This window comes from Cherax quadricarinatus, chromosome 50, assembly GCF_038502225.1.
Source record: "Cherax quadricarinatus isolate ZL_2023a chromosome 50, ASM3850222v1, whole genome shotgun sequence".
Lineage (NCBI taxonomy): Eukaryota > Metazoa > Arthropoda > Malacostraca > Decapoda > Parastacidae > Cherax > Cherax quadricarinatus.
This window is the reverse complement of record NC_091341.1, coordinates 1,104,673-1,117,639: the sequence shown is the minus strand read 5'-3', so window position 1 is coordinate 1,117,639 and position 12,967 is coordinate 1,104,673. Positions and strand designations below refer to the sequence as shown.

General features: G+C 39.6%; 1 protein-coding gene across 1 annotated transcript in view; it reads right to left on the bottom strand.

Moving 5' to 3' along the window:
* Positions 1-3,985: 3,985 nt before the first annotated feature.
* LOC128695352 (moesin/ezrin/radixin homolog 1) overlaps positions 3,986-12,967 on the bottom strand; it is a 28,069-nt gene continuing 19,087 nt past the window's right edge. Inside the window, exon 5 of the mRNA XM_053785869.2 lies at positions 3,986-6,639. Coding sequence (XP_053641844.2) covers positions 6,479-6,639 — 161 coding nt within the window. The 3' untranslated portion in view covers positions 3,986-6,478. The remainder of the gene's footprint in view (positions 6,640-12,967) is intronic.

The following is a 12,967-nucleotide window of genomic DNA, read 5'->3' as shown; positions in this document are numbered from 1 at the left end:
TGGGATGCTTTTAAACTATGACCAATCGTTCCTGGTTATATTTTATTATAAAAGAGTAAATTTTCTATTTTTGTTTGAATAAGAATTCAAAAAGGAAAGCAAGTGTAATAAAGGAGAGGCTTGGGGATGTGACTAACAAAGAAAAATTGTTTTATGGCCAGGAATGTCTGTTGTTTATTATGGACTCACTTTTTAAATTGCTCTTTTTTTCTTAATTTTGGGTGAAATTGGCCAAATTACCAAATTGATTACAGGTTAGCTGCAATAGTTCAATGGGCAGTTTCTTGTGCTCAGTCGATAGACTGGAAGGCATACTAGTGAAATAGGTAAGAATTTGGTCGACTGGAACAATGGAATTTGCTTAAAATAGGACTCAAAAGTGGGCGAAATTACCATTGTGCAAATTTCGCTGATACAGCTAACTTGCATCTGCGTAATTCAGTAATTTTCCATCAAACTTCATACTTTTGGTGTCATTACCTCCAGAAAAAGATTCTCTACCATTTCAGATGATTTTTTTTTTTTTTTTTTTTTTTTTTTTTTATTGAGAGAGTTTCATTTCAGGGGTCTGAACAGTGAAAGGATTAATTGTTGTATCAATCATATTTACTGGAATATGAACTTTCAATCCATAAATACTGTAAACAAACAAAATAAGAAGTCGCATGTATATTTAACCTGTAAACGGTCCAAATGTATATATACGTTTTTACCGCTAGTGCCCCAAGCGTATATGTACGTTTTGTGTGTCCTACATTTAACATTGCCACGATAAGCCTGAGTTGCCTAGACATGTGAAAATGGGTGTGAGCACTCAATGTGCACCATATTAAAATAATTGGGGATGCCTGGGTACCATATGCTCTTTTTTCCTATTAAAAAACAACACTTTTTTTTTTCTCTCTCAAAAAAGTTGGGGCAGTACGGTAGTGAATGTATATATACGTTTGGACCGTTTACGGATTAATACAACATAATTGCTTACCAGTGCACAATATCTGGAATGTTGCCAATTGTGTTCAGTGCAGTATACACACTATACTGCATAGTATGAGAAATGTAGTTCAAAAATTTTCAGAAAGGTTACTACTATACTATACTACACAGGTTTTTCAATTAAAGTAAGGTAAATTTACTCTGTAATATACACATGCTCTTTCATTCTTTTGTGCACAATACTGTACTACTACAGTCGGGCCCCACTTATACGGCAAGTTAGGTTCCCAGGCTACCACCGTAAAATGGAACCCCTTTTTTTTCCCCACATATAATTGCTAGATCTGTTTACACTAACATATATTAAGTTAGCAATAGGACTAGGCATTAAAAAACAATAATAAAAAAGTAAAATACACATATAGTACACTCATTACTTACCTTAAAATATTTGTAGTCTTAATGTAGGGTAAGATAAGTAGTATTTATTTTAAGAAATCAGGTGTGGTAGGTATGGTACCCAGCAAGGCCACCCCACCCAAACGTAATATACTACAACTTTTAAAGCATCCCAGAGCGATAAAATGCATATACAGTTCACTCATTACTTACCTTAAAATATTTGTAGTCTTAATATAGGGTGAGAGGTGAGTAAATGAGATAAAACAAATAAACGAGAGTGTGTGTGTGTGTGTGTGTGTGTGTGTGTGTGTGTGTGTGTGTGTGTGTGTGTGTGTGTGTGTGTGTGTGTGTGTGTGTGTGTGTGTGTGTGTGTACGTACGTGTGTACTCCCCTAGTTGAGGTTGCAGGGGTCGAGTCCAAGCTCGTGTGTGTGTGTGTGTGTGTGTGTGTGTGTGTGTGTGTGAATATGAGAATGAGTATATGAGAGAGGACAGGGACAAGGAGTACGTAAACAAACAGATGAACGTGTCTGGTTTTGGTTCATACAAGTTCATATTATACCATAATACAAACACTTTATATTGTGTACAAGTAGTCTCCACACTGGTACAGTAGAATAAAGAGCAACACTCCCATTCTCATGTAACACCATTTTTAGAAGAAGACACACTCTGAAGGCATATGAAAGGAATAATTTTCTAATTACCCCCAGTAATATTATTGTGCACACATTTTCTTTGGTGTTGAACTATAGAAGACATTTTTCTTTCCGAAAAGATGACTGGAAAAACATCTCATATTTGTTAAATTATTCTACTGTGGGGTGTATTTATCATGTTGATATGTTACGTAGTGTGTTTATATAATTTTGAAAAAATATCATAATGGATTAACAAAAATGTGTATATTAATGTAATATGTGACATTTAATGGGCCTCAGTGATTATTATTGAGTATTTTTTTTTTTCAACAAACTGGCCGTATCCCACCAAGGCAGGGTGGCCCAAAAAGAAAAACGAAAGTTTCTCTTTTTAAATTTAGTAATTTATACGGGAGAAAGGGTTACTAGCCCCTTGCTCCCAGCATTTTAGTCACCTCTTACAACACACATGGCTTATGGAGGAAGAATTCTGTTCCACTTCCCCATGGAGATAAGAGGAAATAAACAAGAATAAGAACTAGAAAGAAAATAGAAGAAACCCCAGAGGGGTGTGTATATATATGCTTGTACATGTATGTGTAGTGTGACCTAAGTGTAAGTAGAAGTAGCAAGACGTACCTGAAATCTTGCATGTTTATGAGACAGAAAAAAGGACACCAGCAATCCTACCATCATGTAAAACAATTACAGGCTTTCGTTTTGCACTCACTTGGCAGGACGGTAGTATCTCCCTGGGCAGTTGCTGTCTACCAACCTACTACCTAGAATTATTGAGTATTATCATTATTAATATGGCGTCCTCAAGACATAAGACACACTTACTAATTTTATTGTGTACCTGCACACCAGCACAGTGTGTAAGTTCACTTAGGTACAGGTACACATAAGTACATACAATTATCAAAGTATATATAAAATTGAAATAACTTTAAAACACTTGAAATTTTGGAAAGTTTCCAGACATAATAGAGAGATGCAGAGCTTACAGAGAATGTAAACAAACCGGGAGGGGCGCAGTGACCGTATTAGGAAGCCAGGTGGAGGAGCCATATAGCTAGTTTTGGTCATAATTTGCAATGTCCATATTAGCGGAATGCTGTAAAGCAGGGCCCTACTGCACAGTACTGCATATAGATGTTCATGATGCGTTGAAACCCAGCCAGCTATGTATCACAGAACGAGAACTTTATGCCACTTCTAATCTTCATGAAATGCCAGATACATTATTATTACCTATTTGTTGTTACAAAAGCTAAGGTAGGCCTGTGGTGTTCTATCTTCAGTATTTTGTCTGTGGTAAAGGTTTTAAAACCTCCAGTGGTTGTAACACTCACTGCCTCTTGTACTTTATTTCAATGATCTACCACTGTTTATGAAGAAAACCTCTTAGTGTTCTTTTGAGAAGTCTTAAGTTTGTACCTGTGACCAATTAGGTAGGGAACCTTCCCTGTAAATTTGTACAGTGCTGTATGATTATAATTGTCAATTTGTATATTTAACCTACACCTGCTAATGTATTTTCTTGTTTACTTTTTTAATTAATACAAACCCATGGGCTGTCCATCACACACTAGTAGAGCGATTATTGTCAATGACATACTAATATATGCTCATAATTAACAGTGTCCTCAGATTTGCTATGAGCAGTATATATGAAAAAAAAAAAAATTCTGCCCCACAAAGTGCATGAGGGAAACCACTAATCTCTGACCTCTGTGTGTGAGTTAAAATAACAACTTTGGAGAGTTCTTTAGGATGGTTTTCATGGTTTTATTGGCTGTTTCTTAGTGGCAATAGACTGGAATGCATATTAGCGATGTGGAGAAAATTTTGGTTGGTTTAACACTGGAAGTGACCTGCAATAGGCCTCAAAGTGGCAGGAGTATTGGATGTTCCTGGGAAAGGGTAGGGGTCCTTCTTCCTCCCCCAGTTTGTATTTTTACTACATCTGCATCAGTTATTGGGATGGCATAAACCACAATCAGGTAGTCTTGGCTATAGTTTATTAGTTAAGAAATAGGGTAAAAGACAATTTCTTTGTGTTATGGTGGATTCAAAGTGGAAGGCAAGTGTTATATAGGAGAGGCTCGGGAATGTGATTAATGAACAGAGGGAAGATTTTTTTTAAGTGGCTGGAGTGCCAACACTGTTTTGGACCCTCTTTGAATTGGAATATGTAGTAAATAGTGTACATTTCTAATTTTTAAGTACTTAATAGGATAGCTTTGATGATTGAATGGGCAGTTCTTTTCATTAAATGGATAGTACGGAAAGCATACTAGTAAAATAGCCAGGAATTGGGTCGGTCTGAGTCTCAAAGTGGGCTCAGACCTTCAACTCTGCTCCTCTGTAATTAGGTACCGTATCACATTAAATCTTGCCATTTTAAAATGATAGAGAATGTTTTTCTAAAAGATTAAATTGTTTTATATTTTATCATACTTGTGGACAAAAAAGGGGGCTTTCAATTTGGCCAATCTACCTGAAGTCTGGCTGATGAGTGTTCTGAAGGTTAATGTCCCCACAGCCTAGTCCTGACCAGGCCTTCTGGTGAATCAGGGTCTGATTAACCAAGCTGTTAGAGCTGGCCCTACACATTCCAACAGTAGCATCTTATCCACTTCCCTCTTAAAGACAGTTAGGGGTCTTTTGGTAATACCCCTTAGGTACGATGCTAATACAATACAAATCTGCTGGATGCTCAAGCCCCTTCAACTCAAAGCCTCTTGTACCCCCCATTCCAACCATTCCTGGGATGAACTCTTACCCTTCTACCCCAAATTTATACACCCTCTTCATTTTTTTTTTTATTAATGGGAAGCACTGTAAGCTTGTGAAATTCATGCATTTTTTCACTGTTGTTATTAGCATGTCATTTGGATCCAGTCCTGCTGCAATTTTACGTATCTTATTAAATTTTTATTACTTTTTCATGGAACACTGGGCTTCATATTCTTTTTAGGTTTCATGTCATCTTAATGACAAATTGTTGTGGCAACATTAAGATTCCTTTAACCCTTTGACTGTCGCGGCCGTATATATACGTCTTACGAGGTACCGTGTTTGACGTATATATACTCATAAATTCTAGCGGCTTCAAATCAAGCAGGAGAAAGCTGGTAGGCCCACATGTGAGAGAATGGGTCTGTGTGGTCAGTGTGCACCATATAAAAAAAATCCTGGAGCACGCAGTGCATAATGAGAAAAAAAAACTCCGACCATTTTTTTAATTAAAATGCCGACTTTGTGGTCTATTTTCGTATAGTATTTATGGTTGTATTCTCATTTTCTTGGTCTCATTTGATAGAATGGAAAACATATTATGGAAATAGAGGTGATTTTGATTGATTTTACTATAAAAAGAACCTGGAAATGGAGCTCAAAATAGGGAAAATGTTTGATTTTTGCCAATGTTCAAAAGTAAACAAATGATGTCATTGTCCAATAAATGTCCAACTAGCCATTCTAATATGCAGTCATGAATGGGTTGATGTTATTTATACAATTATTACAGTATTGCAGTAGTCTGCATAATAGTAAGTCTTCTATTTTTTGTTTGAATAAAAATTCAAAATAGAAAGCAAGAGTAATATCAGAGGGGCCTGGAGACATGACTGATGAACAAAGAAAATGTTATTTTAGAGCCAGGAATGTCTGCATTGTTCATTCTGGACCTTATTTTGAAATTGTCATGTTTTTTAATTTTCGTGAAATTGGCCAAATTGCAAATTTCTGACCATGTTATTGGGTAGTTGAAATCGGTAAATGGGCAGTTTCTTGTACTCAATCGATCGAAAAAATGGAGTTCTAAAGAAATAGCTATGAGTTTGGTCGACTGGAACAATGGAATTAGCCGAAAATAGGGCTCAAAATGGGCGAAATCGCCGATTTGTAAACATCGCCGAGGTCGCTAACTTCGCGAGAGCATAACTCCGTCAGTTTTCCATCAAATTTCGTTTTTTTGGTGTCATTACAATCGGGAAACGATTTTCTATCATTTCATAAGAAAAAATAATTTTTTTTTTTTTTAAATTTTGCGACACCAGGAGACACCTCAGGATTGGGGGTTGTGACAGTCAAAGGGTTAAAGCATATGCACCATATGATCCATACTGGTTTACCACTTGCTTTTCATACATGTGAAATGTTACAAGAGTCTTCAATTCTAAATCACTTTAGATTTCCCAGGAACTTGGGTTTTTCTTGGATACTTACAAAATATTGAGTTATGTATCATAGATAATTAGTTTTATACTGATTAATATAATTCAAAAGATTTTTTAAACTAAATCACCTATATACATGTTTAGTTCCTTTGTAAATACAGTATTATACAGTAATGTGCATTTAGCAATTTGTGTAAATCATTGCAAGCACTATAAAATGAAGTTCAGTTGTGCAAATATAGTTAAAAATTGCAATAATTTTTAGTTAGCAGTTATTACTACCTAAGCAGTTTACCCCTAAGAACAAGTTGCTCTACCAGTTCTCAAACTGATCAACTCTTCGTTTTGTGTTTCCTTTGCGCACCTCTCGCAGTGTCTTGTACTTAGTGTTGCCTTCATTAATGTTTCTGTTGTAAATCCTGTCCAAGTTGGTCATTTCTCGTGGCATTCGGTCCATTGCTAAAGACATCTTCACTTCCTGTGAACAACAAATATTAATTACTGTATTTCTCGTCAAGTACACTTTTTTTTTAACACTGGCTGTCACCCACCGAGGTAGTAATCTGAAAAAGAAGAAACCTTCATGATCATTCACTCTATCACTGTCTTGCCAGAGGTGCACAGATACTGCAGTTCACATGCCCCTCCAAACTACAGATATCCCCACCCCTCCTTCAAAGTACAGATTTGAGTCCAGTTGACTGGTTTTCCTGAATCTTTACACAAAATGTTAGTGCTCACACTCCAACAGCTCAAGTCCCAAAAACCATTTGCCTCCATTACTATCTAACAGCAGGCATGCTCACGCATGCCTGCTGGATGTCCAAGCCTCTCGCACACAAAACTTTACACCCTGCTAACCTTTCCTAGGATGACCCCTACCCTGCTTTTCCTTCACTACAGATTTATACACACTCCAAGTCATCCTATTTTGCTTCACCCTTTTTAAATGTTCAAACCACCTCAACCCCCTCACCCCTCTGGGTAATACTTTTAGGAATTGTACCTCCTAATCTCCAAGCTACAAATTCTCTGCATAATATTTACACCACACATTGTCCTCAGACACATCATCTCTACTGCCTCCAACTTCCTTATTGTTGCAACATTCACAACCCATGCTTCACACTCATATAAGAGTGTTGGTACCACTATATTCTCATACCTTCCCCATGGATAATGTTTTGTCTCCACAGACTTCTCAATGCACCACCCATTTTTTTTTACCCCTCATCAATTCTGTGGTTCACCTTATCTTTCATATATGAAGACCCATCTGCTGACAAGTCCACTCTCAAATATCTGAACACACACACTTCATCCATACTCCTTCCTTCAAATCTGGTATCCAAATATCCATTTTCAAAATTGATTATTACCCTCATCACCTTGCTCTTTCCTATGTTCACTTAATTGCCTCCTTTCACACAGCCTCCCAAATACATCTACCAACCTTTGCAACTTCTCTTCAGAACCTTTGTAATTTCTCTTCAGAACATCCCAATAGCACAGTGTCATCAGCAAAAAAAAAAAAATCTGACATCTCACTTTCTATTACAGTTTCTTATTGCCAACAACACTGAATTTGGGGGTTTCTGAAGAGAAGTTGCAAAGGCTGGTGGACGAATTTGGGAGGGTGCGTAAAAGAAGGAAAATAAGTGAATGTAGAAATAGAAAACTGCATACAGTGGACCCTCAGTTATCGGCCATAATCCGTTCCAGACGGTCGGCTAAAAACCGAAATAATATTTCCCATAAGAATTAATGTAAAGACATTTAATCTTTGGGTCTATGAAAGATGAGGTGAATCATAGAATTGATGAGGGGAAAAGGGTGAGTGGTGCATTTAGGAGTCTGTGGAGACAAAGAACTTTGTCCTTGGAGGCAAAGAGGGGAATGTATGAGAGTATAGTTTTACCAACGCTCTTATATGGGTGTGAAGCATGGGTGATGAATGTTGCAGCGAGGAGAAGGCTGGAGGCAGTGGAGATGTCATGTCTGAGGGCAATGTGTGGTGTGAATATAATGCAGAGAATTCGTAGTTTGGAAGTTAGGAGGAGGTGCGGGATTACCAAAACTGTTGTCCAGAGGGCTGAGGAAGGGTTGTTGAGGTGGTTCGGACATGTAGAGAGAATGGAGCGAAACAGAATGACTTCAAGACTGTATCAGTCTGTAGTGGAAGGAAGGCGGGGTAGGGGTCGGCCTAGGAAAGGTTGGAGAGAGGGGGTAAAGGAGGTTTTGTGTGCGAGGGACTTGGACTTCCAGCAGGCATGCGTGAGCGTGTTTGATAGGAGTGAATGGAGACAAGTGGTTTTTAATACTTGACGTGCTGTTGGAGTGTGAGCAAAGTAACATTTATGAAGGGGTTCAGGGAAACCGGCAGGCCGGACTTGAGTCCTGGAGATGGGAAGTACAGTGCCTGCACTCTGAAGGAGGGGTGTTAATGTTGCAGTTTAAAAGCTGTAGTGTAAAGCACCCTTCTGGCAAGACAGTGATGGAGTGAATGATGGTGAAAGTTTTTCGTTTTTGGGCCACCCTGCCTTGGTGGGAATCGGCCAGTGTGATAATAAAATAAAAACATTTAATCTGTTCAAGACAAAAATATTCACAAAAAAAAAAAAAATAGGAGGTGGTAAGTTACTAAATGCTGTAAAGAGTTTTTATGAGGATAGTGAGGCTCAGGTTAGGGTGTGTAGAAGAGAGGAGACTACTTCCCGGTAAAAGTAGGTCTTAGATAGGGATGTGTAATGTCACCATGGTTTAATATATTTATAGATGGGGTTGTAAAAGAAGTAAATGCTAGGGTGTTCGGGAGTGGGGTGGGATTAAATCATGGGGAATCGAATACAAAATGGGAATTGACACAGTTGCTTTTTGCTGATGATACTATGCTTATGGGAGATTCTAAAGAAAAATTGCAAAGGTTAGTGGATGAGTTTGGGAGTGTGTGTAAAGATAGAAAGTTGAAAGTGATCATAGAAAAGAGTAAGGTGATGAGGGTATCAAATGATTTAGATAAAGAAAGATTGGATGTCAAATTGGGGAGGAGGAGTATGGAAGAAGTGAATGTTTTCAGATACTTGGGAGTTGACGTGTCAGCGGATGGATTTATGAAGGATGAGGTTAATCATAGAATTGATGAGGGAAAAAAGGCGAGTGGTGCGTTGAGGCATATGTGGAGACAAAAAATATTATCTATGGAGGCAAAGAAGGGAATGTATGAAAGTATAGTAGTACCAACACTCTTATATGGGTGTGAAGCTTGGGTTGTGAATGCAGCAGTGAGGAGGCAGTTGGAGACAGTGGGGATGTCCTGTCTAAGGGCAATGTGTGGTGTAAATATTATGTAGAAAATTCAGTGTGTGGAAATTAGGAGAAGGTGTGGAGTTAATAAAAGTATTAGTCAGAGGGCTGAAGAGGGGTTGTTGAGGTGGTTTGGTCATTTAGAGAGAATGGATCAAAGTAGAATGACATGGAGAGCATTTAAATCTGTAGGAGAAGGAAGGCGGGGTAGGGGCTGTCCTCGAAAAAGTTGGAAGAAAGGGGTAAGAGAGGTTTTGTGGGCGAGGGGCTTGGACTTCCAACAGGCGTGCATGAGCGTGTTAGATAGGACTGAATGGAGACAAATTGTATTTGGGACCTGACGATCTGTTGGAGTGTGAGCAGGGTAATATTTAGTGAAGGGATTCAGGGAAACCGGTTATTTTTATATAGCCGGACTTGAGTCCTGGAAATGGGAAGTACAATGCCTGCACTCTAAAGGAGGGGTTTCGGGATATTAGCAGTTTGGAGGGATATGATGATTCTCTCTATACGTATATGCTTCTAAACTGTTGTGTTCTGATCACCTCTGCAAAAACAGTGATTATGTGTGCGTGAGGTGAAAGTGTTGAATAATGATGAAAGTATTTTCTTTTTGGGGATTTTTTCTTTCTTTTTGGGTCACCCTGCCTCGGTGGGAGACGGCCGACTTAAAAAAAAAAAAAAAAAATTCTCCCTTTATATTTATTTTTTTATTATCACACCGGCCGATTCCCACCAAGGCAGGGTGGCCCGAAAAAGAAAAACCCTCACCATCATTCACTCCATCACTGTCTTGCCAGAAGGTGCTTTACACTACAGTTTTTAAACTGCAACATTAACACCCCTCCTTCAGAGTGCAGGCACTGTACTTCCCATCTCCAGGACTCAAGTCCGGCCTGCCGGTTTCCCTGAATCCCTTCATAAATGTTACTTTGCTCACACTCCAACAGCACGTCAAGTATTAAAAACCATTTGTCTCCATTCACTCCTATCAAACACGCTCACGCATGCCTGCTGGAAGTCCAAGCCCCTCGCACACAAAACCTCCTTTACCCCCTCCCTCCAACCCTTCCTAGGCCGACCCCTACCCCGCCTTCCTTCCACTACAGACTGATACACTCTTGAAGTCATTCTGTTTCGCTCCATTCTCTCTACATGTCCGAACCACCTCAACAACCCTTCCTCAGCCCTCTGGACAACAGTTTTGGTAATCCCGCACGTCCTCCTAACTTCCAAACTACGAATTCTCTGCATTATATTCACACCACACATTGCCCTCAGACATGACATCTCCACTGCCTCCAGCCTTCTCCTCGCTGCAACATTCATCACCCACGCTTCACACCCATATAAGAGCGTTGGTAAACTATACTCTCATACATTCCCCTCTTTGCCTCCAAGGACAAAGTTCTTTGTCTCCACAGACTCCTAAGTGCACCACTCACTCTTTTTCCCTCCTCATCAATTCTATGATTCACCTCATCTTTCATAGACCCATCCGCTGACACGTCCACTCCCAAATATCTGAATACGTTCACCTCCTCCATACTCTCTCCCTCCAATCTGATATTCAATCTTTCATCACCTAATCTTTTTGTTATCCTCATAACCTTACTCTTTCCTGTATTCACCTTTAATTTTCTTCTTTTGCACACCCTACCAAATTCATCCACCAATCTCTGCAACTTCTCTTCAGAATCTCCCAAGAGCACAGTGTCATCGGCAAAGAGCAGCTGTGACAACTCCCACTTTGTGTGTGATTCTTTATCTTTTAACTCCACGCCTCTTGCCAAGACCCTCGCATTTACTTCTCTTACAACCCCATCTATAAATATATTAAACAACCACGGTGACATCACACATCCTTGTCTAAGGCCTACTTTTACTGGGAAAAAATTTCCCTCTTTCCTACATACTCTAACTTGAGCCTCACTATCCTCGTAAAACTCTTCACTGCTTTCAGTAACCTACCTCCTACACCATACACCATATATATATATATATATCTATATCTATATCTGTATATATATATATATATATATATATATATATCTATATATATATATATATATATATATATATATATATATATATATCTCTCTCTCTCTCTCTCTCTCTCTCTCTCTCTCTCTCTCTCTCTCTCTCTCTCTCTCTCTCTCTCTCTCTCTCTCTCTCTCTCTCTCTCTCTCTCTACCTCTCTCTTCCTCTCTCTTTCTCTCTCTCTCTCTCTCTCTCTCTCTCTCTCTCTCTCTCTCTCTCTCTACCTCTCTCTACCTCTCTCTCTCTCTCTCTCTCTCTCTCTCTCTCTCTACCTCTCTCTCTCTCTCTCTCTCTACCTCTCTCTCTCTCTACCTCTCTCTCTCTCTCTCTCTCTCTCTACCTCTCTCTCTCTCTCTCTCTCTCTCTCTCTCTCTCTCTCTCTCTCTCTCTCTCTCTCTCTACCTCTCTCTCTCTCTCTACCTCTCTCTCTACCCCTCTCTCTCCCCCTACCTCCCTCTCCCCCTACCTCCCTCTCCCCCTACCTCCCTCTCCCCCTACCTCCCTCTCCCCCTACCTCCCTCTTTCCCCTACCTCCCTCTTTCCCCTCCCTCCCTCTTTCCCCTCCCTCCCTCTTTCCCCTCCCTCCCTCTTTCCCCTCCCTCCCTCTTTCCCCTCCCTCCCTCTTTCCCCTCCCTCCCTCTTTCCCCTCCCTCCCTCTTTCCCCTCCCTCCCTCTTTCCCCTCCCTCCCTCTTTCCCTCCCTCCCTCTCTTCCCCTCCCTCCCTCTCTTCCCCCCTCCCTCTCTTCCCCCCTCCCTCTCTTCCCCCCTCCCTCTCTTCCCCCCTCCCACTCTTCCCCCCTCCCACTCTTCCCCCCTCCCTCTCTTCCCCCCTCCCTCTCTTCCCTCCTCCCTTTTTTTTATGCACAGTTTGACAAGGTTAAGGATCCCTAGCTTTATTGACAAGCTATTTACAGGTTAAGGATTCCTAACTTTATAGGCAATCAATAGAACAAATGGAGTTCTAAAGAAATAGCTATGAGTCTGGTCGACTGGAACAATGGAATTAGCCAAAAATAGGGCTCAAAGTGGGTGAAAACACCGACTTGTAAATATCGCCAAGGTCACTAACTTCGTGAGAGCGTAATTCCGTCAGTTTTCCATCAAATTTCGTTTTTTTGGTGTCATTACAATCGGGAAAAGATTTGCTATCATTTCATAAGAAAAAATAAATTTTTTTTTTTAATTTTTCGACACCAGGAGACACCTCAGGATTGAGGGTTGCGACAGTCAAGGGGTTAAATAATATTTTGGTTATTATTGCATGTTAATGTCAGTATTAACTAGTGATGTATTGGATATATTGACTCAAAATGGACCTAAATCTGAAACAAAATTTATGTAGACTAAATATATTATTTGTAATTTCAACTTCTGAGGTGGCTCTTGGAATACATACAAGACCCCACAAATTTGTAGGGATGCCTCTACAAATATGCTGATTTTTTTTTTCCCAAATTAG